Source organism: Pholcus phalangioides, unplaced genomic scaffold (genome assembly GCF_987345545.1).
Source record: "Pholcus phalangioides strain wild (caught in Gottingen) unplaced genomic scaffold, Ppha-v1.0 ptg000015l_1, whole genome shotgun sequence".
Taxonomy (NCBI): domain Eukaryota; kingdom Metazoa; phylum Arthropoda; class Arachnida; order Araneae; family Pholcidae; genus Pholcus; species Pholcus phalangioides.
In genome coordinates, this window is record NW_028301608.1 from 92,535,538 (window position 1) to 92,563,241 (window position 27,704).

The 27,704-nt window shown below is 34.7% G+C and overlaps 1 protein-coding gene across 1 annotated transcript; it reads left to right on the forward strand.

The window, feature by feature from the left end:
- Positions 1-39: 39 nt before the first annotated feature.
- On the forward strand, positions 40-27,413 carry Ufl1 (UFM1 specific ligase 1). The gene is made up of 17 exons (XM_089244789.1): positions 40-268; positions 3,470-3,615; positions 4,949-5,075; positions 6,627-6,741; positions 8,216-8,346; positions 11,088-11,146; positions 11,551-11,697; positions 12,702-12,877; positions 14,300-14,482; positions 15,389-15,518; positions 16,957-17,209; positions 17,865-18,028; positions 20,453-20,586; positions 22,104-22,184; positions 23,124-23,215; positions 26,324-26,535; positions 27,195-27,413. The coding sequence occupies exons 1-17, from the start codon at positions 192-194 to the stop codon at positions 27,338-27,340; spliced, it is 2,373 nt and encodes a 790-aa protein (XP_089100915.1). The 5' UTR covers positions 40-191; the 3' UTR covers positions 27,341-27,413.
- The last annotated feature ends 291 nt before the right edge of the window (positions 27,414-27,704 follow it).

Sequence of the window (27,704 nt, forward strand, 5' to 3'; positions counted from 1 at the left end):
GTGCCAAAACTGACAGAGGCAACCTCTTTTTGATAGCCACGCGCATGCCCATTACGATATGTTTCATCCTGCGGCGAGCCGCTTCTGTTTTTTATAAACATACGTAGGACACGTTCACAAGATTGAATCGAATTTTGAAAGATTCTGAATATAAGCTTTGTTTTTGTTTGAAATTCTTTAAATAGAGCAAAATGGCAGCTGATTGGGAGGAAGTCAAACGTTTAGCTGCTGATTTCCAGCGAGCTCAACTCAGCTCCACTTCTCAAAAGTGAGATTATTTTTTTTGTTTTTGATGATGAATGTCCTCATGTTAAATGTTTTGGTTCTCGCTGTCATGATCAATTTTTTTTCCGTGCTATAAATTCACTGAGAGAACCCCTTGAAAAGTGCGATACCCCCCCCCCCCCCATTGAAGACCCGACTGGAGCGGGTCGATCTCCCGTTGAAAAGTCTCAACACAGAGAGCCTACACTGGTAGTTATTCAATCATTACACTTCACTCATAGTTGGCAAAATTGACGGCAGATGGCAGCAAGTGCTATGCACACATAAGCATTACACAGAAACAGACTTCACGTTAGGTACATCACATCAACAAGTACAACTTTCAGCATGGCCCAGGCAGGCCCGTTTTAAGGGCATCATGGGCCTCCATACCGAGTGATTTTTCTGAGGCCCTGTCTGGTCAATTTTTGAAAATTTCAACCGGTTTTTGTGAGGCCCCGGGCCGTCAATTTTGACAACTATGAGCCCGTGCATTAAGACGGCACTGGGCCCAAGTCTTCTTTGCCTATTTGCTAAAATCTCTTCATTGAGACAGAGCGCATGGCCACTGGTTAGGAAGACCATTTAAGATCCCAGCCTATGCCCATTGTCAAACATAATAATTTGCTGATAATCTTTATAAATGCTGTGCTCGTCTCTGCTGGGAATCAGACCTCAGTCCTCTATCGATGTTGGCAAGCAGACTAAACCAATAAGCCACAGAAACACAACTTCTATATACTTAAAAAGGCTCATTTATATTCATTTAGTGATTAAGCCCCCCAAAGCAGAGCATACCAAAAACTGACGTACATCATGGCACAACTAGTGCTGCACACTGTTATGGGAGTTTTTACCACAGAACTCAGCTGAGTGCTCATTGCGGCCGTGGTGGTCGAGTGGTCATAGCGACAGACTCGAATCGTGAGAATTCGGGTTCAAACCCCACCATCACCGCAGTAGGGGTCGGCTGAAGTTGGTTTTCTGTGGTTCCCAACTTCGAGGCGCGAATGCAAACCGATCTCCCTGTTGAAAAGTCTCACCGCAAAGAGCAACAGGCCTGCAACGGTATAATTATTCATTCATTACACTTCACTCACTATGAGTTGAGAGAAAACTCAAAGAAAAAAAAATTTATTGCAGATGGGGCAGCACTACACATAACAAGCATTGCACAGAAACAAACTTCACGGAAGGTTCACTCTCTCTCTCTCTACTATGCGTTCACACGCATTTCAACATATACCAATTCGTTAGAAGTTCTGCAGAGGAATATGGATGAGGTCCATGTCTGGTTTAGTAGTAGTAGCTGAGTGCTTGTTTTAGACAATGCATTCTGCTTTGGGGGGTTATTAAATGCAGTAAAAGTTCATTATAACGAGAAGCTTGATATAATGAGCGATTTGCGAGTGCTTGTTGAAGGGCTAATGTTATAAGAAACATTTGCTTATAATAAGAATTCTGTTATAATGATAATTTTCTTCATGATTGTGCGCTGTCTTCATAACAGACTTCTACTGTAGTTAAACCAAATTTTCTGTCATCAAGTGCTTAAGAATATGAATGTGAAGGGCTGTTTACAGGGGTTTAGTTCATGGGTGGAGATGCAGAGCCCAGCGTCAATGACGGAGCTGACTGACTCTACTTTATATGCCAGGGTTTGACAATTCAAAAGAAATATAAGCTCCAGCCAAATTTTTCTTATGAGAGCCAAACCTGATTTTTTCTCAAAATTGCCCCTAGTTGATGTTTTTTTGGATCTTTCCCGGATTTAAAATGACCCCTTTTCTCACATTGGAAGGAACATTATTATGAAATCTGAAAATTTCATGTCGTCCTTGGACTCTATTTCAGCAATCACATAGCCCTGTAGAAAATTTTAGACACCAATACCAATTTTTTAATCGCTGTGGTGACTGGTTTCTGGGATATGTCAAGCCCTGTCTTTATGCATTTGAAATCATCATCATTGAGCTCCTCCCCCATCCTTCACATCCTCATGTGCCCCCCCCCCCTCCAGCCTTTCGAGTCTATTCCCTATGGCAGTGTTCTCAACCTGTGGTCCGCAGGAGACAATAAAATTATTCACCCGTTGCAATTGGTATTAGTAATATGGGTTCAAATAAAATTATACCTTCATCCTTAGGTTCACCATACATCATCGAGGAGAATGCAGGGAATTTCTATCTTAAGTACGGGAATTGGTAAATTTTGCAAAAAAATGCAATTTGCCAATTATTGCTATAAATGCTGAAGTGTGTGTAAATAAAGGGCTGCTACATATCAGACTTTAAACAAAAATTTACTGTATTTCACGAAACATATTCAAATGATTAGATGACCATATTTCATTAAGAAAAATACGGTAAACTGGGATCCTAAATAGTAATTAGTAAAAGATGAGATATTGCAATTGTCATTGAGAAACATTGCCAAAAGTGGGCAACATCACCGATCATAATTAAAATTGCGGAAAAATTACAAAAAAAAGTTAAACTGACAAATATGTGAGATGAATTTTTATAATTTTTGCTATAATTGTGATATATTTTATATCATGAAAATGCTGTGTGTGTGTATTACGACTTGTGTAGTGTGTATTACGACTTGTGTAGTGTGTATAGTGACTTATCTAGTGTGTGTATATAGCGATTATTACAAATTTATATAAGTGTTGAAAAAATGGGACAAATGTATAAAAAAATCAAAACAAAAATTACAGGTATGTCCCACCAGGTAATACAGGACATAAAGGGTCCGTCAAATTGTTTCAGACATTTTACTAGTCCTTGTTTCTGGAAAGATTGAGAAACACTGCCCTATGGTTCAGTTGATGGTTGATTTAGTGGTTAAGTAGACAAGTATGTAGAGAAAAGAATCTGGTCTACTTTTTCGAATCAAGTAGGCACTATACACAATTATGGCATAGCCTGAATCCTTGATTCCTGAAGAAAACAGGTAGTGCCTCGACCACAAACCTAATTATTTCTCCATATGGAAAACTCCTTGTATTAGCAGCTATCATTCAAATTATATTTTTACTAAGAAATAAAGTATAAGAGTGAAAGAAAAATTCTGCAAGAGACCGTTCCCAGAATTGAATTGAATTTTAAAAGTCGTGTGTGGTTCCACTTAACCCCCAATTTCTACTTTCCTCAGTTTGCCTTGCATATTTTTTATTTATCCTTATTTAATTTCGTTTAAGGCTTTCAGAGAGAAACTGCATTGAAATAGTTAAGAAACTGATTGAGCTGAAGCTGATTGATGTGATATTTACGTCAGATGGAAAAGAGTATTTGACCCCTCAACGTCTCTTGAAGGAAATTAAAGATGAAGTTGAAGTACATGGTGGTAAGTTGGCATTTAGTTTCCAAAACTCTAATTGTTCAAATGCATGTGACAAATCATTGATATGATTGAAGAGTAAAAATGGAAAAAATTCACACACTGTTTTTAACGTTAAAGCATCAAATTAGCAATGCTTTTGAGGTTGTCAAAGTGAAAAGTGCCTGGTAGTCCTCTAAGTAGTTCAAAAGAGAGTGTAAAGAAGTCTTAAACATGAACATCCCTACAGCCTGGGAAAACAGTTTTTTCAATTTCCCAACATTTCCCCCTTTGGCGCTTACAGCATTTACCACTTTCCCCAAAAGTAGAATATGTTTAAATTTGCAGCATATGTCACAGAACAATCAGTGCTGCTGCGGAACAATTTGGAAGAATTTTAAGGAAAGTGTGGAAAAAAAACTATTATGGGAATTTTTTACCCCAGAACATTTCACGTCAGCCGAGAGCTTGTTGCAGAACAATGCAAAACATTCTGGAACCACTTTTGGGAACCACTTTTACCCCTCAATTACAGATGATTGAAAACTTCATTTGTAAAAACCATAAGCATTCATTAAAATCTGATGCGATTAATTTCACCACATACATATTTGATTGTCTCTAACTAATGAGCATGAATATATTTATATAGTAAAAATTATTTTGATAATACTTTTAAATGGATAGGGTTGTGTAAGTAGTTATTATTGTGTGGAGGATTATATTGAAATTACTCATTTTTATTTGTCTAGCATCATACTTCTTCCTAGTGAAAGAGTTCATAAACATGTGTTAATACGTTAAAACTCACTGATCAAATAGCTGAAAAGAGCCTTTTGCTACGGAAATTGAAAATAAACATCTCTAAACTAATTAAGACAGCTGTGGTTAAATGGAATTATTTGGTGTACAGCTGTTGTTTAATGTGCAGGAATACCAACTATCTTCAAATGTTAATTCCGAAAAGACCCTGGTTTCAATCAGTTCTGATTGGTTGGGGAGAGGGCAGTATTGATTGGATTGATGTATACCCCTATTGATGAAGGATTTACCAAAAAAGATATGACTTATGATAGGCTAAATTTGAATGTACTTGAGTGTACTTATTATCTGGAAAATAAGCCAATATAGCACTTTCTCAACAAAAAATGCTGTCTTTTCGTCGTAGTTGGCAACAGATAACATAAGAGATGATGATAATTCTTTATTATCGCACTAGTTATCTAACTTAATTTCAATGACATTTCTTTTGAAATGGGATCAAGCAATATGATGTGTTATCATTTGTATTATATGATTGGGTGTTTCCTTTTTAAGGGAAGTGTAGTTTTATGATGTTGTTAAACATTTTATTCCATAGGGAGGATAAATTTAGTGGATTTGACGCAAATACTTGGTGTTGATTTCAATCACGTTGAGGCAAAAGCTGCTGAATATGCAAGAAGTGAATCAGGTGTACGGATTATTCTGGGACAAATTATTACAAGGTACCTTCTTAAACTATTCAATAAATTACTCATAGGCCTAATGTTTTTGATTTGCATTCAGATCAATGGGTTTGACAAAATTTTTTTTTTTTCTGATACTTCTATATCTCGGGTAAACTTCTAGAACAGAACCAAATTTTTAAAGTTGATGCACAAGTCTCAATGAATTTCTTTTTCTGTCACGATTTTAACTCGGAAGGTGGGATAAATTTGCCACAGCCTTATTTCACATAGAAAACACATTCAGAATTTTTTTGTCATAATGTTGCCTTATGGTCCTACTACTAAAGAAAGACACCTTTCTACCTTGATAACTCTACCTTAATTTTTTCATATAATTACCTACTTTTTCTCTTCATTTTCCATCTAGGAATTAAAAAAAAGAAAGAGTAAAATGAAATACACATTATCTGAATAAATTTTTAGTTTGTAAAGGTTCAAAGAGGAAAAATATGTTCTCCAGTTAACTTCAATAAAGAATACAAAATGCAATTAAAAAGGAAGAAGGAAAAAATTATGTACAAACGGAGGATGTATTTATGGCGAATACAATTTTCATCATGTTCCTTCTAATTCAGGAATCTGGAAGATTTCCCGATGCCCCACTTGTCTTGGAAAGTTAATGGTCATAATAAGTTCTCTGGCTGAAAAAACATCTTTCCGAGCAGGCCAAACCCACTGTGTTCTCCCTCATCAGCATTGATTTTAGTCAGCTGTCCTGGATAGAGGTCTTACCCTCATAATTCACCACTACAATGTCATTCTCAGAAACATTACTTGTCACAAATACTCACTTCTGACTGCAATGAAAGAAGTTCAAACCATCAATTGTCTGGAAAACACTTATAGCAAAGTTACCACACAGTTGGGAGTTTTTTTTATCAAGTAACCTGTGGTACCTCCAATGATGAAGAGATTTTCAAAAATAATCTATAAATGTCATTGCTAGTAATTTTGGTAAGTAAAATTAATGCTTACATAAAACATTTAGTGATCCCCAGCTAGATGAAGTTAGCTGTAGATGCAAGAACTGTGTCTCAATCAGCTGTTATCAGTGGTAACTAAATCTTTCAAAAAATAGCGCCAAACTCTGTGCTTATCTCTACATGAAGTTGAAGTTAATTTCAAAAACCTCCTCTTGCGCAAAATTTTTGAATTTGAACTTTAAGAATATGTTTGTCACAAAGTTTCCCCCCGTAGTCACTAAGTAACACCCACTCAATGCTATATTCATTTAAAATTATAAATTATAATTCACATTATCCAAATTATACTCATCTGATAAAGTACATGTACTTTTGCTCGTATTTTGTGCTGCTGTTTTCAGTATGGTGTCACTTCTATGTGAGGTTGATATCACGATGTACTATCATGCCAAGAGCGATAAACTTTTTGGTGATTGCTCTATAATAAGGAAAACTTTGTGTGAATAACCTTTTTGTAATACAAGAATTCAAAAACAACGTATTCAGAAATGTTTGTGATTTTTGTTATGATAATGAAAAATATATATTCTTGTTTTTCTGCTATCCTCCCTCAATATCATTCAAGTGAATATCTGGACCATTTATGTGAAGAAATTAATGAGAAATTGCAGCAGTCTGGTCAGATTACTATTGCTGAAGTAACTAAGATATATGATTTACCTGGTGATTTTCTTATGGACGTAAGTTTAAGTGCATTCAATATCAATCGTCTTTGAGTTTTGTTACTGAAATTGTCAGTTTTCTATTATCATTTGATAATTTGTGATAAGATTTCCCTCTTTATATATTAACCGTAGTGAAACCTTCCTCAATGATACTCAATATAATGATAAATACGAAGGTTTTTAACAGCTGGCTGGAACAAAGATATACTTAGGAAAGAGAGAAAATTCAATTTTCCTTGTGGGGAATCGAACCTATGTCCTTTCACTTTCTTGGTGAATTGAATTTTCTCTCTTTCCTAAATATATCTTCTCATCGGTCAGCTGTTAAAAACCTTTGTATGGATAGCAGAGATTGACATCATCCAAAGATAATGATAAATTCTTCTGCAATGATATTTTCTCAAATCTTCTTTTTGGTCGCTGTGGTGGTTGAGTGGTCATAATGATGGACTCGCATCGCGGGGACCCGGGTTCGAGCTGAAGTTGGTTTTCTGTGGTTCCTAACTTCAAGGCGTAAATGCGAGCCGATCTCCCCGTTAAAAAGTCTCGCCACATAGAGCAACAGTCCTACAAACAATACAATTATTCAGTCATTACACTTCACTTCTGAGATATAGATGGCAGCACTAAAAAATCATACACAACACTAGATACTCGCTCAGACTGTTAGGTACACATACTTACACTTCCGGCACAACTCACTAGGTAGTAAATTGCCCATGGTGATAGACCTGAGTTGTGCTCAACTTGAAAAAAAAAATCTTTTTGGAATTGCTTTTAATCTAATGTTTAAATCTAATGTCTTGATACAACAATATCCTTTACTATAATAAATCCCTCTATAACAACATTTTTTTTTGTAGATTTTGAAACTACTACAACTATATTATTTTATATTTCACTCAAAATCTCCTCCAATATATTTTCAATTCCTCGCCAGTTTTTGTATGAAACTGATGATAAGCTACTTTTTGTGTAGTACACAAGAGTTCTGTGCAGTAAACCACTTTACAGTGTGGAACATACAACTAAATTTTATTAATCACCTGAACAATTATAATTTTTTGTTGCGAATAAATACTTAAAAATGCATCTTATGGAGAGTACTAACAATATCAATTCAAAACATACGCATAAGTTTGGTGGTGACTGATGATAATTTTACCTCGCAATATACAGATAACTTCTCTGCAACAATATTTTTTCTTAGTTTGCAGAGTATCGTTATATATTAACTTGGAGTGCCATGTTGTTATTATTCTGATGACAGTAGAGCAGATGATAGACTGTTCTATATTTGATCTAAATACAAAATATGTTTTATCCATGTGAAACTATACATCAGTATAAAACTATTTTACTTTTCTGAAAAAATTAATGTGTGAAATACATTATTAAAATTGCAGCTGATGTGAATGATCTTTAAGCTATTAATGAATGCCCCCCAATTGTCAATATATAGGATAATTTTCATATTTATTTGTTGCAGATAATTTATGAAAGATTGGGGACCATCATCAAAGCTCAGCCTGATAGTATTGATGCAAGAACATTTTTCACTTCATCTTACTTATCGCAGCACAGAGGGAGGATCCAGGGAATTCTTTCAGCTATCACAAGGTAAGTTTGACTATAAAATGAAAATGCCATGCCAATGTTTCAAATGTTTTGTCATTTGCATCATTGAACTTTTTTTATTGAGTTTTGCAGGTTTTTGTAAAACCATCACTGTTATCAAATCTGATTAATGTTATTAATTAATTAAATCTATTAATGTTACATATTGTATGAAAATTTAGTATAAAAGCTTCGAGAAATTGCCTAAACTGGCTCTGTCTAGACCAGTGGTTCCCAATTGGGAGTGCCTGGACCAATTTTAGAATTATTAAAAATAAATAAAGCTAAGATGAAAAATAATAAAAAAAAATGACTGAAAAGAAAAGCTTTAATTAAATTAACACTCAAAAACTCTGTTCCAATGTTAGTATATTACAATAGTAATACAGTAAAACCTCTTTTTTTGCAGACACCGGCAGGACAAGAAAAAAAGTCTCCACAAAATAAGGGTGACTGTTAATCAGGGGTTTGAAATGCATACTTTTATTGCACATGGGGAAATTATTGTTTGGCTGTAAAAGAGGGGTGACCACATCTGAGGGGGGTGTCCTACTTCAAAAGAGGTTTTACTGTATTGTTATAATTTGACAAAATTTTTGCTTTTGGTAGTAACTCCTATTCATACTATTTCATACTCCTATCTCTTGATAGGAATATCAAACATTGTTTTAGTTCATTCGTATCAGATTTACTAGTACTGGATAAAATGTCCTCCATTGTTTGAGAACTTTCTCGTTGATAGATGGCTGTAGTTTCTGCTGCTATGAATAGAGGTTCATGTCAGGCATCAAGATTTCTGGGGGTCCACGACTAAAAGATTTGGCTGCAGTCTAGACAATTAAATGAAAGGATGACGCCACTCTCTGCTATTATTCGTATGATAGCGGAGAGTGATGCCATCCTTTCATAAGTCGCCATCTGGTGGCAGCATCAGCAGTTGTGAGCTTAGCCTGAATCAGGTCTGGCCATCCATGTACGGCTTCTTTCAGTGCACACAAGCTCCAAGGAAAGATTGAGAGATTCGTTGCCTTTGTAGTCTAGTGATCTAGGGCAGTGGTTCTCAATCTGGGCCCATATGGCCCCCTTGCTGTCCTGGGATGTTCTAAGGGGGGCCACGGGAGAAAATTAGAAGTAAAGCTTTAAAAACTGAAACATGGTTGAAAAATATTACTACTTTCAGAATCCATCAGATCCGTCCCAGGGGCATCTTAACCCTTGGGTCTGTGTGGGCATGGCCCGGGTCTTCATGTCGATAATGGAGGAAGTGGAGGACTCTGCACTATGGGGGATTTGGTACTATGATTTTCATACGTAAGCTGTTATTTCCAGCGAAGTATGGAGGGTGGCCAGAGCAACAGTTGATGTGTTGAGAGGGTCGAGTTATCGTACAGGTTCGTTGAATCGTCCCGTATTTTACACAGACCGTTTTTTACCATATAATTTGACTCCTGGAACTCACTCTTGGATGAGGGTGGGGGGGGGGGGCTGGATAGGACAGGGGGGGGGGCACGAGAAAAAAATGTGATCCATAGGGGGGCCATGAACTGAAAAAGGTTAAGAAACACTGATCTAGGGCATTCACCCGGATAGTGAAAGGACGTGGGTTTGATTCCCCACAAAGGTAATTGAATTTTCTCTTTCCAAAAAAACTCATCTTCACAACAGCCAGTTGTTGAAAACATTCGTTGATAATTAAATACATTGGAATACATTAAAAGAATTTTAAAAAAACATAGTAAATAATTCAAAATGAATCTTACTGGACATAAAAAATGCTATACCTTTTCTTAATAACATTCCCTCTAACTTTTATTTTATGTGTGTGTGTGCAGACCTAACAGTTGCTAATATATACAAATACAAGGCCATAAGAGGCAAAATGTCCAAGGTGGCTAAGATACAGGTCTACTAATGGTGTTTGGCGCTTTTGTATGAGTGGAAGCAATTTCACTGCAGAATCATACACACATAAACCTAGCTTAAAGGGGACATTATTTCTTTGTGTATGTTCTTTTTTTTCTTTTGTGAATATAGCTTTTAAAACATCTGGCGATACTAGGAGCACTCGCAAAAAGTTGCATGATGAAATTCTTTAAACGCTTATATATCAGGAAGTACTCTATGTAAGTTAAAAGCAATGGTGTCGTCAGGTGCACATTGCAAAAGTGCCTTCAATGATATCACTTCGGTTTTGATATCTCCTCCTGTCTGGGCATCTGGTTCGTTGCCCTGATTAGTAACAAATTGTTTTAGGCTATATCTCAAAATATTTGCAACACAAGTCAAAAGCAATGGTATCGTCAGGTGCACATTGCAAAGATACATTCAATGATATGTCTCTGGTTTCAATATCTCTTTCCCTCTGGGAATCAGGCTCATTGCTCTGATTCATAACAAATTGTTTTCCACTATGTCTCAAGCGATTCACAATGAAAATAGATGACATTGATATTGTTTGTTAGTTATTCCAAAGACAAAGCCAATAATAATGGCATAATTTCATTATGTCGGTATCTACCTACCATGCTATTAAAGGCACAAAAAACATATTCACGTCAAAACTTGTGGCTAGATATACCCCAATTTTTGTTGAAACTTATTTGTACATATTTCACTATTTATTTAAAATAAAAGTGATAAAAAAGTTTGTATAAACTTTTAGAAAAATATTCTTGAATAAAACTGTTTGTTATTTATGTTAACTATCATAGTTCATAATGATTAACTTTCTACTTTTTGATTAGACCTGTGCAAGTCACCAACCTTATAAACCACTTTCAAATTCCAGAAAGGATTTTTTTCAGTAAGTAGTTCAAGAATAACTTCTTATATTAATTTTTTCTTTTATTAAAAAAAAATTGTCTTTTTTTAAAAATGTTAGATGAAGTATAAAACTTTGCCTAATATGGTTGAATATTTAAGAAAATTAGTTTTCACCTTAAAATTGTTGATTGGGAATATTTTTATCAATAAATATAAGAATTTATTAGTTATACATCATGCATATCAGAAAAATGGAAAAAAAACAAAACAATCTAGCATAAACTTAACAGAATGATTAGTTATGGTTTTTTTTTTTGTAATATTGATACGTTGTTATGATATGATTTGAACTTCAATAGGCAAATATGAATAATATATAACATATATGACAAGGAGTATAAAATGAGCATCTGCGAAAATCTCATGTGTGTGTACAATTTTCAGGTGTATGTGACGAGCTTATTAAGTCTGGTCGTATTCGTGGATCCTTGTCTTCAGGAAGATCTGACAAAGCATTGTATGTTCCAGAAATTTATGCTGAAGGGCAAAATGAATGGGTTGATTCATTTTACAAACAAAATGGCTACTTAGGTCTGGTGGTTTTTTTTTTGTGATTTTTAGTGAGTAATATGTAAAGAATAGTAATAAGTAAAACACAAATAGTACTTGACTTTACCATCTCATGCACCAATGTTTTTATTATTTTATTAAGAAAATATTGAAACATGATAGAGTACCAACTTTTTTGAAACTAGAGTCTAATAAATTGTGAAATCTTTGTAGCATCTTGAAATGAGGATCAAAGTCAAACTTTGACATTGCAAATTGTTTCCAGAAGTTGTCATCACTGCGAATTATCAAACGTTCTGTTATGGAACTTTGATCTGTAGAAAATGCATAGTTGTATTAGATATTAAAATCACCTAAAAAGTATTGAAAATTTAAATAGAAGTTTCATTTTGTATGTAAACATAAGCTCAATTTTGACAGAATAAAAAAGACATAAGCTGCTATAATAAAATTGACCCATTGACGTGCATGAAAGGTCAAGTTATATATTAATGCAATTTTTTGAAGAAAGTTACATCCATTCAATTTAAAGTAAGTTACCAGGACCTAAAAGGATGGATAAAATGAATGAGCAGATGTTCATTGAACTTGCTGTTGATTTAATTACAAAAAGATTTTAACAAACTGGCAAAAATATATTTCCATAAATAGTATGTCAGTTAATTAATAAGGTTTTCACAACCAATTTCAATTGAAAAAGAGTTTCTCTGAGGGCACAGAGCTGTTGTGGCTAAGAGTTAATTTTCTTCTCAATGTTTCCCTATGTCAGTTCTATCAAACTTGATTCTGAAATGTATATCTTTCTCATGCTTTTAAAATTTTCTTACTTTAATATGCTACCATTCCTCAATATTATACAGTTCACTTTGAAATGTTATTAAATTAGAACCTTCTAAATTGTGATCCCTTTCAATATAATTTTGAATTTGTTCACTTGATCCACAAAATATAGTTTGGCTTTAATCACACCATGCGTTGTTGGAATGTGCTTGTTTTATATTAAAAGTATCCTTTCATTGTTACAGAGTATGATGCGGTATCAAGATTGGGAATACCTGATCCTAAGAATTATATAAGAAAACGGTTCAAAGACGAGCAGTTGACGTTCCTTGGCTCTTGTTGTGTTGGGAAGTCTATTCTTCATCGTGTTGAATCTGCTGTAGAGGAAGCTCTCAATTCAGGGAACTTATTGGATGTCATGGTATGCTATCGCTACATAAATTGGAACACTGCTTAAATGCCTGTTGTTTGTAGGCTGGTTATCACTTTGAAGTAGACAGTAGAGTGATTTATTTATTCCCTGTTTTTGAGAATGCAAGAGAAGCTACAGGCTTAAAAAAACAAATGTCTTTCCCGAAGAAGACAATATTATGCTTATTAATGAGTTTTGCTTTATTGTCGTCTGTCGTCATATAAGTGATCCGTGATTATGCCGCAGATCACTTAAGTAATCTGGGAATGTGCCGCGGATAACTTGAGTGATGTAGAACTGCACTGGTGGCAGGACCAATGCTCTAAAACTTTGTCACATGTCACTCAAGGGATCGCTTAATGTGCCACAGATCGCTTAAATGGTCTGGAATTGTGCCACGAGTCACTTAAGCGATCTGTAAATGTGTCACTTATTCATTGTTACAAAAATAGATTTAGGGACAGGCCACATCATAACGCCAGGGCCACATTTGGTCCGCACAGGCCGAATGTTTACCGCGGGTCAAGGGTTACCAAGGGCTTAGAGAGGTAGGGTCGCAATGAATTTCTTAAGTAATTTTGGGTTCTTAGCCTTCAAATAGCATTGAAATTAACAAAAATTGATTGTTATAAAAGATATTTTGTTTTGAAATTGTAAAAAATATTTTTACAATTCTTTTAAAAAATATTTTGTGGATTAAAAAAATAAATTTTTGATCATCTGGGGGAAAGCCCCCAATTCAGATTCAGATTTCGCCAATAAGCATTAGGAAGAAGGGGGCAGAGCGCTGACAGGGGGAGGTGTGAGAGTTTTGCTGACTTTTTCTGACAAGAGGGGTGAGTCAAAAATTGCTGAAAATTTGCTGACGTAACACTTGAACAGCCCCTTATTTTAAAGCATACATGTGCTCAACACATGGCCTAAATGTGGCCTGCCTCAAATGGCGCCGGTACACTTACAGATGAATTAAGTGGCTCATGGCAAATTCTTACTTCAATTGAGCAGCCCGCGGCACATTCCCAAATTTTTTGAGAGTGATTTCCGGGGGGAGGGGGGAAATTTTTATGGGCATCTTTTTCTCAGCCACCTCGTTGGACTTTTGCCTGTTGTGGCGTTGTATTTGTATCTCTCTGGCAGAAGTGACCACAGCTCAAGCAAGATAAAAACAAAATTTATTGCAAACTCAGTACATCACTTCCGATTTCTTTAAATCATTTTAATACTATATACTACCGCAACTCTCTCTCTCTAAATCAAAACTTGTAATTTTTGAACCACTTCTACATCCATATTTTTGAGAAGAGGGAAAATATGTTTGCAAATTCAAAATAAATTTGCATATATATGTTTTTTTCTATTCTGTTTCTCCTACATCTGTGTATATATATATATACTCTTCTAACATATATATATATATATATATTTTCACAGCCGATCTTGCCATCAGTATTCTGTGCAGATGACTGTCAGCAGATCATCCGAACCGCCATGAAAGGAATTCCCAAACTTGGAAAAACAGTTCACATTTATAGTGATTCCATTGTTGTAAGTGACAATGTCATCCAAAGTTGCATGAGCAGTTTCGAATCTCTGATGAATTCAAAGGCTCAAGAAGTGAGTACTGATTGCTTTTTCATTCTCATAGTTTTCTGTCATAAGTAAATTCTTGATCAAAAACTGATATTACTTTTCTTTATGAAAATATTTCACACATTTCAATTTAATATTTTTATATTAAAAATATTTATATATAAAATATTTATATATAAAATATTTATATATAAAATATTTATATATAAAATATTTATATATAAAATATTTATATATAAAATATTACACATTTGTTAATTACAAATACTTCATTGTTTAAAAATATTTAAATGCGGAATATTTAATGCAGAAACATGGAAGCTGTTTGTAACTACCATTTCACAATTTTTTTAACAATAGTTTTGATATAAATATTTATTACATTGTTCACAAATAATTATGTCGATGTTGTGAGTTTGGCTGATACACAAAACCTGTTAAAGTTTCAGCACATATAATCCTACGCATAAATAATGTGTGTGTTCCTTTAAGATAGTGGTTCTCAGAGTGTGTGTCATGACTTCTTGGTATGTTGCCAATGGTTTCAAAGACAATGGTGCATCTCTTATTCAGTTATTACAAAAATGCAAAATACACCCAATTTTTACACTTTTTTTTTTCAAGAGGGCCTCACTGGTATATGATCACTGGAAGAGTGCCATGATTAGCAAACATTTGGGAATCACTACTGTAAAGTGACCCAGTGTATAGTGACCACTTTTAATTTCCTCTGATTTTATTGTAAAGCTGAATTTTCAAATATAATTGAGGCCCTTCAATTCATAACAATGATTTTTTTTAAATTATAAATAATATTTTTTGTGACAAAGCATACTTTGTGATTAGTCAATTTATTTCCTAACCTAGAATGCATCTATCATTCTAAATTATTTGCTCATAACCATTCTATTTTTATTATTATGATTGCAGGACATATCGAAAAAGCCACATCTTTTCATGGCACAGCAAACTGGTGCAAAATCTATACAATCACGGAAAGAAGAAATCCCCGCAACTAAAAGTGGCAAGCAGGACAGAAAAGAGGAACGGAAAAAGAAAGGCAAACACACACACACATATTTGTGTCCTGACAGGATAAGAAATATTTTTTGGATAATGGCTTATTTAATTTTTTAATACTTCTCCTGATTGCAGAATGGCTGATAGCATGGTTCAATTATTTCCAAATATGATTAGTTAAGGAAGGGAACATTCTTTTTGCTTTAATCACTTACGTACCCATATGTGCTTATCAGAAATGCGAGATAGAGTACAGGCGCGCACGCTCACACACACAACCTTGGTATAATGTCATTCAGTTTTGACATCTCCTCGCCTATTATGTCATTTCAAGATCCCTGTTAATTAGGATTGGAGACTCGATATTCATTAAACCACCCTGCTTATGGAGTCATTTTAATTTGTTCCCTATGGGTGACATTAAACCAAAGTCTTTGCTATACAAAAAAAATGTTCTTTATCATTTTATATTTAAACAAAGACAATTGCTTTCTTTTACATAGTGTAGTCATTTTTTAAATGATGTAAGAAAACTGTTCTCAAGCTTTTAATGCTCAAATGCTGTTGTTAACACTACCATCACAATCTATCAGTATACTCACTTAATGCGAGCTCTAGATAATGACTACAGTAGACTCTGGACTATCAGGCTTAATGTGGCAGAAGGGCAAGCCAGATAGCAGAAAAGCGGGATAGGCCCAAGTTCTGTAAATGTTCACTTCCTACCACCACCCATACCATCAAAAACACTCCTTTTTATTCCAAAACCTGCTTCTATTCATATTTCCTGACATCTGAGTATAGGCAAGTACTTGATATATGTTTGTTATTAACTGCATGTTTTAAAAATTTATTACATAATTAATGTCCAAGAATAAAAATATTGGACTCATTTTAGGTTTTAGGGTAAACTCTTTTATGTTATTTTGATTGCAGGAAACAAAATCTGAAACACTATACAGTATGAACATATACCATATGCTTTTAAAATAAACAAAACATTAATTTAAAACATGTTTAATTCTTACAAAAATTATTTAAACTTATTTTATGTATGATGAATGATAATTTAATGTCAAAAGGTAGGCCTAAGATGAAAGAGTCAAAACTCAGTTTATAGTTTTTTAAAAGTCCTTGATGTGGATGACTGAGAGCTTCTCCCTTTAAACCCTCTTCGATGATGTAATGTCCCTCCACTTATGCTATATCTAATCCCTGCAAAACTGGTTTTGAGGTGTGTCTAGCACAGAGCAGGAGACTTTAATGGTTGATTTGCATAGCCACACCCTAAAATCTGTTTTTATGCAGCTTGGAATCATGGAGAATTATTATCTATTAATTTTTAAGTAGGCCAGAGACAGGATAGTTGCGAGCCAAGTTGCGTCAAGAGTCTACTGTATTTTGCAATCTTTCGGAATATCTAGTTTTTGCACTAGATAATTATTATAATATATGTTTTTTTTGTTTGTTTTTAAAAGGTGGAAAATCTGGTGGTGGTGTTCAGGGACGAGAGACAAAGAACCGAGTTACGAAAAAGAAGTATTTAGCTAGCAAGGGAGATGAATCTGCATCAGAGGATGAAATGGTTGGCTCTGTTTCCAGAGAAAGCAGATTTCCTGAACTTGAGTTTTTACCTGTTGATGCAATCAAAGACCATCTTCAAAAAAATGTTGCGATACTGAAAGAATTTCCAGAGGAACTTGCATCAGAATTGGCTGAACAGTTACAAAGGTGAAAAAATACTTTTTTTACCATACCACAATAGAACCTGTTGTATCTGAAACAAAAGGGATCGGGCTGAAACCATATCGGATATTAATAAATACCTCCTGTCGAGAGCTGTATAAAGGCCAAAAAGGATTTGGGATATAATAAAGAGCTAAACATTGCCAAAATTTACTTGCTGTACTCAAATTTAGACAATTAATTCAAAAAATTATTTACACTATTTCTTTTATGTTATCATTTACCTTGCTTAAACCCTTTCAGCTCATGGTCTTTTAATGCTCGTATAAAAAATTATTTTGGCTGTTCAAGATATGAGACTCTAAATATGACTATCGTATTGATAGATTTGATGGATGTACAAACAATTCAAGATTGGTAATCACATGAAGAAATTTCTTGAAAGCTGTAAAATCATGTAGGCATTTTTAAGTTTCACTGATCCACATGCTAATGGAGTAATATTATTCTGTTTTGATCTGTTTTTTGACTGGATCCCACAGTTTTTATGTGTATAATTGCTGATGACTTAATTAATGTACTTGAGAAGTTACAAAAAAAAAAAAAAAATTGGCAATAATTTTATTTATCCAACTTTTTAACTAATCATCTATTGTTTTATAGACTTTTTAATTTTTCAAAAATTTAACTCTATTGACAGGCCGCTGAATAAAAAGTATGAAGAAGTAGCCAAAAGTGTCTTTGCATCAATGCTTCCTGCATCAGGATCCTCCCGAAGGAAACAGTATGCTGAATTTCAAGAAAAACTGGGCAACATTCTCGCACACATTTCACTGTTTGAAAAGAGCACAAAATTGTTTGGAGGTACATTTTCTACATATCTGCTTTATTAGTTACGCTTGTTGATGTAATCTGTATGCCGTAGATTCTCGCTCATCCGGCATATATTAGACCAGCGAATTCTGGATTACCGAAACTGCCGAATTACTGGAAGTCAGTTGAAAAAGCCCATAAGAATAATACAGAAACTTTACACAAAGCCATGCATTGGCACATTTTTTCTCTTCTATTCTGAAAGAAAACTCACCTAAAAATGCTGGATTATCAATAGTCTACTGTATACAAATTTGATTTTCTGTGTGCCTGTTCTCTATACAGATCTACAATTTTAGACCGATTTCCACTCGAATTTTGCATGTATACCAAACAGGACTTAAATGATAGGCTACTTTAAAAGTTTGTCAGATCTGGGCATATGTCCAAAATGGGCAAAAAACTGTTGGGCAACATTGGTTTCTGGGCTTCAAGAATGACTTTTGGAATGTTTAATTTGGTTGTTATGGTTCCTGAACAACGTGTTTCAGACATGCTTATCCCTTTACAATGGTTTGTAACTTCTTAAATGGTCCCAGTATACCGGGTGATTCAGAAAAGATAAGAAAAACTTTATAAGAGAGGTGATAGTACACACCAATACAAACAATTATCAATGAATGCATGGTCTAAAATAAAACGCAAATGCACTAGTGCATTTCAAAACGGCCGCTCCGCAAACGTTAAAATGACATTCCTGTTGAAATTTATCGGGAGGAAAAGAACACCATGCATGCAAATGAAACCTGGGGAAGCAGAAAAAACCATATGCAAATCTGCATCACAGTGAATAAAGGGCGTGGACGCCAGCCTTTGAAGTTATTCCAGCATGCAACCGTTCTAACAGTTGTGACATGAGATAATATGACACACTTTAGTACTACTGAAAAAGCAGACATGCATTTCATTTATGGAGCTGCAAACAGAAGTACCACATAGGCAGCACGAATGTACGGTGAGCGTTTTCTCCACAGACGGTTGCCCAATCCGAAAACATTTGCGAGTTGGCATAGGCAGCTGTGCGAAAGAAGGTCCTTTCTTGCTTCCTGGTCTGATGCACTGTAACACAGATTTGCATACGGTTTCTTCTTCCCCATGTTATATTTTCATTCACTAAGTTCTTTTTCTCCCGATATTTTCAACAGGAATGCCGTTTTAACATTTGCGGAACGGTCGTTTCAAAACGTGCTAGCACATTTCACATTAGACCACACATTCTTTGATGACAATTGTTTGTATTGGTTTTCCCCCATCTCTTCTGAATCACCCTGTATAGAGAAAACCCGGGCAGTGCAGGGTATCATAGGTAGTTAAACTACAGGGAAACCTTGCTACAACGATACTTGATATAACGATAAGTCCCTCTACAACGATATATTATCAAGTTTTGTTTGGAAATGCTTATACTGTAAAGTTAAACTTCTGCTTTTCAATATATAATGATAATCCCTCTATAAAAATATTTTTTCTTGGTCTGCAGAGTATCATGATATCGAGATTTCACTGTGTATATTACATATATATATTTATGTGGTGTGTATATGCATATCCAAGAATTCATGTGCAAGAATCTAAATTTTTCCACAAGTACCATTTTTACTTAATAATAATTTACATTAATTTGTTTGGTTTGCACAGAAAATATTGTTGGGTGCATTAAACTAACAAGGGAGACACGTGTGAAAGCAAGCTGGAAAATTTATAGGTTTTTCATATAATGTATGCTTAAACCCAGTCACTTTAACCAGCTTTCCCTGAGATTGCTAATGTGGAAAAGAGGCAATCAAATAATCAAATAAAAATGTAGCAAGAGAATAGCTAAAGACTAAGTAGGGTTTTGTGTAAGGCTGACTAAGACTAGAAATTAGCCAGAATTTTCAGTCTTATCCAGAATCATTGTGTACTCATTTTTTGTATCGGGGGAGGGGGGGGGGGAAGGGGCAACCCGTGCCACAAATGGCATGTCATGGTACCAGGAGTGGCACATGAATGCTTTTCAAATATTGACAAAATTCTATTCCATTTTTAAATCCAATTAATTCTGTGAAACTTTTAAACAATTCTTTTCTTATGGACGATTGCCTTTAGGCTGCCAAACCAGTATTTAGTAGGCCTATGGTAGGTCTACTAAATACAGGTGGTCCTCTTAACTAAAAAAAACCAAATCCTCTTAAAATAATAACTGATGACTTTCTATTTAATGCGGTTTTTCATCTTTGGGCATACCTGCCGGACATCCCATTGTATAAAACTCAGGATCGTATGGTCTACGTATGAAAAAGTGTAGAATGGCACGTGCATTGAAAATAATCGTGGTTCTGGCCACCCGTGTTCTATATGATTCTGATAGAAACAAAAATTCTTTAATTTTATTGTGAAAAGTATGTGCATCAATTTGTTGTTGTGTTTTTGCAGAAGATGTTGCTGTCCAGCTCAACAAGCACCTTTTAAAGACGCTATGCACAGATGCTGTTAATATGATTGTTTTGTATCTATCCCAAGAACATGGAATTGGTTTACTAGAAGAAACGTCTGAAATGACTTCTGAAGTAAGTTTATTTGTTGTGGATACATTGAATGTTAAAGAGGGTAGAGAGCATGACACCTCCTCTGCCCCCCCCCCCAAACATGCCTCCTCCTCACGTGTGTGCAAAATTAATAGATCGAAGATTATTTTAAGATATATTTTCTCAATTTTGTACTTCCAGTTGAACCCTGCTATAGAGCAACTCACTTATAATGAACCACATGATATAACAAAGAAGAATTTAGATTGCATCCCATAGGATATTATATTATCAGATATATATAGTGAGCCTCTGGATAAACCTGCAAACAAAATATTTATTTTTTCAAATTTTTTATTAAGTGTGACTGTATTTGTTACTTACAATAACATACTTGTTTATTGTTGAACCCCATGATAACAAATTAAAAGGAACCCAAAATTTGATTCCTTTATCCAGAGTTCCAGTCATACAATCTGATAAAAGCCATTCTATGAGACGAGACTAAAAATTTGTTCATTATATCCATAAGTTACTGGATTCAGTATAACAAGGGCGAGGTTCGGCTGTATCTTATCTATAGTGTTTATAGTCTTGTAGTTATTTTCTTTAGAAAAAATTATAATCATGTTAATTTATTGTTTATACACTTGAAAAAAGAGTGATATGTTTTCTCAATTTTCCCATAACTGATCGATATATATCTGCTCCTCCTCTAAGGTGTCACAAGGAAGTTATAGGGATGAAATATATTCTTGGTAATTTTTTTTCTTCAAAACTAAAATGTGATATTCACGGTTTTTAATAAGTATTTATTGGGATTTAAACATGAAGAGATGGTCATGTTATTGAGTGATTCTTATAACACTTGCCAGGCAAAATGAGCTCTAATCAAAAACATACCATATAGATATTAGCAATTTATACAACTCCAGATTTTTTACTATTGATTGTGATCAAGAGATGTTGGAAATGTTTGCTATTAAAAAGAGGGCACATCTTCAGCCATGATGTGGCCTGGGTATCTTTCAGTTTGATGGAGTATTGCCCCAAGGATTATTATGTCATGGTTGTGAGCAACTATATGCATCGCCTGTAGAATTATTAGCTAATTCATCAGGGCAGTTCTCTCAAAATCACCCTGTATGATCCATTTTGATTTAATATTTAAAAAAGGCCACCCTAAGTTGAATACTATTTTAAAAGAGTTCAGCAAAAAAATTTGGGAATCTGTGGCCTATATTGATGGTGATCTTTAAATGTTATTGATAATCATTTTGTCGATCCAAAATTGTCAAGGATTTTTTTCTTGCTTATGATTTAACACAACCGTTGCATTTATTTCAGCGGAAAGTGAGTACTTCCTTCTCTGATGGATTGGTGTTTTTCTTTAAAAAAAACACTATTTTAACAGCTAACATCAATCATAACCTATAAAAAATGGATATTGGATGATGTAATGAGTATTAATATTGCAACTGAACATCATGGTTAAAATTTTCAATGTCCCTATCAAAGATGTTCATTACAGCTTCGGTATATGGCATTCTATTTTTCAGATCAGGCAAAAGACAATTGATAATCTTCCTGAAGATTCCAAACAACCGCTGAAGAAATTGAATTCTTCACTCCATTCAAAGGTTTTTTAAAATCATATTTTGTTATTTATTAATTAATGATGCATAAAAATACAGTGCATGGCATTTTATGTGATCACTTCGGGATTTGGGGTTCTGATGACAATAACTTTTCTTTTTGATTGATAACTATCTGAAAAACCAGGTTGTAAGTGTGATGACCATATGTCTTGTTTGGTTAAACGGGTGATATGAAACTGGTACAACTCTGTTTTCGTTTCCAACATAACAGGTGTCAAAATGTTATTTTACCTTTTACGTTCATTTTTTAAAATTGTTCTAAAACAGGATTTTTTTCCTTCTTTGAGCTAAAATAATTTTTCCTTTATTCAGAAATTGTGGGGGAGTTGCAATAGAAGTGTAATGTGTATTACGAGTCACAATATTTTTTTATAATGTGTGGTATGTCCAACAGATTCCCTTGTGAAAGTCTTCCAGCTGTGGAGCTATGATTGCGGCCAATTGCAAGAAACTGACCAAGAACTGAAGAGGCTTTTTTTTTTAATCTTGCACATGCCTTCACTATAGAAAAGAAATTGCGAAAGAAGCACTATACATACAGGAAACATAGTGGCTATTACGACTTGAGTAGCACATTGTAAACTGAGTGCAGAATTTTTTGTGAATAAAGGACCCTTCTGACCTCCTACATAATCTTGCAGGTTGATAGCAATAACTTACACAGAGAGAGAGAGAGAGAGAGAGAAAAAGGAGCGTACATTGTAATAATAGAAATAGCTTAAAAAATAATAGTATTAATATCCTTTTAAATCAAATTATTTTCTTATACTTTTTTGATTGAAAGAATCAATTGTATGAGAAGACAACTGCATTGTTGATGCATTTTTGTGTGTCTCAGGAGAAACATTTCGGTACTGCATATTTCGTCTAAGACACACATTATGTCATGTTATACAATTAAATTTTAATGTTTCATTTCAGACTCTTGAAGAATTTGACAATTGCATGGAAACTGCATTGTCTAGTGGGATATGTGATTCTATTTCAAGAAGGATGGACAAAAAGAAGGAGAGGTGTGCACCATGTTTATTCGACGTGTTTCACAAAAATTATTTGGTCCTTAGTTTTTTTGGCTACAACAGTGGTTCTTAAACTTTGTACTAAGCCGTACTCATAGTGAGCTATAACTTCTGTTTATATTCAAAATTTTGAGAAAAATAAATACTGCTATAAATTTGAGGCCCCTCTCAACACATGGGGCCCTAGGCAAATGGCCATGTGGAAATTGGGCCCTGCACCTACTTTCAGTTAACAGGCACTTTTCAAATCCTTTGGAATGGGGTTTCAATGTATCTACTCATTAACAGACGTTCCTTGTTAGGGGACAAAATTTTTGGTCCTATGGATGCGAATTATCTAGAGATTCTGTAATGTCATGCTATATTTTCTAGCTCAGGCTCTTAATGCTGCTTCCTCCAATGCATCACGCTGGTTGAGAACTGTTGTGCTACAGAATTATTGATCTTTGTTTTCTATCAAGTGATTATACAGGCTGTCCCCAATTGTTTTTTTAGCTGATATCCGTATAACCATCAACTTTAGAAACATATTTCCAATTATAATAAGTTTTAAAAAATGATGTACAGTTATTTAAAACGTCAAATTTCCTAAGGTGGGGGGGGGGGTCATATAACGGGGCAGCTCACCTGCCGCTCGGGTTCAAAGCCTTGTGTGCCACTCCTAAAGACAACTCTGGCAAGAGACTGAATGGGCTTTAACTTAGGTGAGCCTGAGATGACCATGTTTTTTTATAAATACAACACACACCATTTTTTACTGAACGAAATGTGTAACCATATGTTCCGCTTCTAAAGAAACTGTCCCATATTTTGGTCTAGAAAAATTCACCATTCTTCATTACACCAGATAACTTGTTCCACATTACAGCTTTTATTGATGAGCCATCATTTCCATGCCCCCTCCATATATTGCTGCATGGCCTCTAGCCTGGGACCTTTTGCAAACCCCTCTATAGTGAATTTATAGCGTGAAAAAAACATGGAAAAAACTAGTGAAGGACTCGCATTGCAAGGTCCCGGGTTCAAACCCCACCATAGCCACAGTAGTGGTTGGCTGAAGTTGATTTTCTGTGGTTCCCAACTTCAAGGCGTGAATGTGAACTGATCTCCCCTTTAAAAAGTCTCGCCTCAGAGAGTAACAGACCTACAAACGGTACAAATGTAATTAAATCATAACACATCACTCACTTCACTTCTGAAATATAGATGGCGACACTGAAAAATCAAACACAACACTTTATATGCACTCAGACTGTTAGGTACACGCACACAAATACACTTCCGGCACAACTCACTAAGTAGTAAATTGCCCATAGATGGTGATAGACCTGAGTTGTGCTCGGTTTGAAAGAAAGAAAAGAAAGAGCTCTTGAAAAAAAAAAAAAAAATTGTGAGAAACGTCCCAGGCTGAAACCCTGCCCTTGTGGGAGCTATGATGTATTGCTCTCACTTGTCTTATAAAAGAAGTATAACAAGGCAACTTTTATTGAGAAATTAATTTGAAATTCTTGTTTCTGGTGCTCCAGAGCTGGTCATATAAGAAGCTGAATTTTTCCTTTGGCTTTATTTGACCATTCCAGAGAAACTACTGGGTAGGGACACTAAAATGCATACTTGACTCCTTATGAAAAGTACATCCTTGTTTCACGTCTAGTCCATTCGAATTTTCTCAACATCTTTTGTCAAAGTATAACATTTTTGCTTTGCATCCTTAAATTTTGCACCCTAGGGTTGTCTGCCACCCCCCCCCCCCGGTCATGTGTCTCTCCCCACCCCATTTCTTGTATTTTATTTATTTATTAAATATGAAATACAAATATGAATATAATTCTTGTTATTCAAAAGTAGTCTTATTCACATTGAGGGAGCCAAAAAAGTTATTTTCTTAGTCAAAAGCCCCAAAGCAGAATGTTTTACATTGTTCTGCAACAAGCCTTCGTCTTTTTTTGCACTAAAAAATTCCCATAATAGTGTTCTTTATACTTTTCTTAAAATTTTTCCTGATTGTTCTGCAGTAGCACTTATTGTTCTGCGATGTACGTCACAGATTTTGGTATATTCTGCTTTGGGGGTCAAAAGTAGCAGTTCTTAACAAGGGGTCTGTGAACTTGGATTGGATAACAACTCATTTTTTACATTGCTACGCACAGAATATTGTTTTGTAAAGGGGTCTGTGGCTTACAAAGTTCTTATTGGCACAGAGGGTCCATGGTCTTAATCTTACTGTCACAGATTGTCTGTGGAACACAAAACATTAAGAACCGCGGTTAAACCCCTTCCAAAGAAAACACTGAGAGAAAAATTAAAGAAGTCATCAAGAAATTGTTTAAAAGTATAAATTTGAACTGATATAAAAAAATTGGAGTTCTCTCAAAAGTTCAGAGCCTTAACAAAAAAAAAACCTCATTCTCAAATCCCCCCCCTCCCCCCGTGAAAATACAATAGCTTTCCATGTTGGGAATCACTGTTAGATCAACTGCCAGTGGGCGGAGTCTGCTTTTGTTTTAAGTATGATAACAGGAGACAGACTGTGTTTTTCCTTTTCCCTTCGAGGTAGTATAGGAATATGTGTATGAGTAGCATTTTGCAGAAGGTTGACAGTGATTTCTCTACTATGGCAGTTATAATGCTGATCAGGGAAATTTTAAAAACCGCTTGAAAGGCTAAAGATGTGGAATTTTTTTTGTAAATTTTTCAGAGCCACATTTACATTTCACTAATTGGAAGTTTTAGCATGCAGGGTCTAATAAAGTTAATTTTTCTATTTCTTTATTTATATTACCCCTGTGGGAATTTATATTGTGAGGAATCGCCTGTGATTTAAAAACATTTTGTAATTGGACGTATGTTTTTAAAGTCAAAGACTATAGAGATATCCGCTGTGCAAACAATTTGGGACGGCCTGTTTTAATTTTCATTCGTACAGCTCTGAATATTTTACTTAATCTTGTTATTGAAATTGATATTCACAAAAATTATACATTGTTGGAAAATGTTTTTGTGGGAAACGTATCACCACAAACTTTTCTGTTGATAAAATGTGAGAAAGATTAAGCTTTTGCTTGTGTGAATTGAATGTTACTTAAACCTTTTCATTTTCAGGGTTCTGCTGTCAAATCACAGGCAATCATTACTTGCTCAGCTTTCTGAAGCTTCTGATCCAGCTCTTTGCTTACATCTGGCAGTGTTGTTGATATTTCAGTCACAAACTCGAAATGCTCTGCATGCATCTGGGAAGTTCGTTCCTCACATCATATCATATCTGCAAAGACAGATACCCTTGGATATTTACCAGCAGCTCTCTCTTTATCAAGGTTGTATTATTAGACTTGTGTGTGAATCTATTTTCAGCTTTGGTGGATATTGTTTTTAATTCAATTTCGAATGAGAAATTCAATGATAGCTGAAGTGAAACTGTATGTCACACATATTTTCTAGCTTTTATCTCAGTAACATAAATAAAGGGTGAAAATGGTAAACAATGTAAGTGCCAAAAAAAGTTGTTTTTCTCACATTAAAGTGCCAAATGAGCTATGCTTTATAAAGTTGCCAACATGGAAAGAACCTGGTAAGTCAGGGATCTACAACCTTTCAAACACCATGGGCCAAATGCTAATTCTGAAATTATTTTGTTTAGTAATTCTAGAATTAATCATTTTTCAATGTTTTCAACCATTTTCTGAAAATGATCGGCAGGCCATGACAAAAAGCCCAGACAACCAAATGTGGTCTGCTGGCCATGCATTTAATTCCTCCTGCTCTAAGAGAGTATAAAAGAGATAGCGAGTGTGATTTTCCTACGGGGTGCAAAAAAATTTTTTTGTGATTTCTCAACAGTTTTGCTTTCGGCACTTACAACTTTTACCCTTCAAATATTTATGTAAAATAATTTTACATATCCTGCAAGAGAGCCACCCTGTTCATATCACTCTTTTCTTAACATAAAGTTGACGGTTTTATTGATCTGTTTCAGAATATGTCATCAAGAATTTGACATCCGAAGATGACTCAGAGAAAGAAAAGGCGAAAATTTTTTTGACAGAAATGATGCCAAACATCAAAGAGACTGCTATCACATTCAAGAAAGCATCTGTGTCTGAAGGCGGGGAAGTGCAATAGTACAGAAAATATTTGTATATAAGATTATGTATCTTGTTTTTTCTTGTAATAAAATATTTTACTGAGCCCTATAGCTAATGCCTAATCACATCTGATTAAATTTAAAAAGTATACCAGAATTCCAAAAATGTGACAAAGTGACATATTTTAACAAAAAAAAAAAATGCACATGACATATATGATAGAATCGAATATGTATCAATGCATACATTCATGACTGTGAATAGTCATAATTCAACCAACCGTCTGGATATGATGTTGAGAACCCCCATGCTCCAATACTACTAAAAGTATACAGATGACACGTTGAGCTTTCAACATGTTTATTGCATTTAGCTCAGAATATTTTCTAGCGCTAGATTGA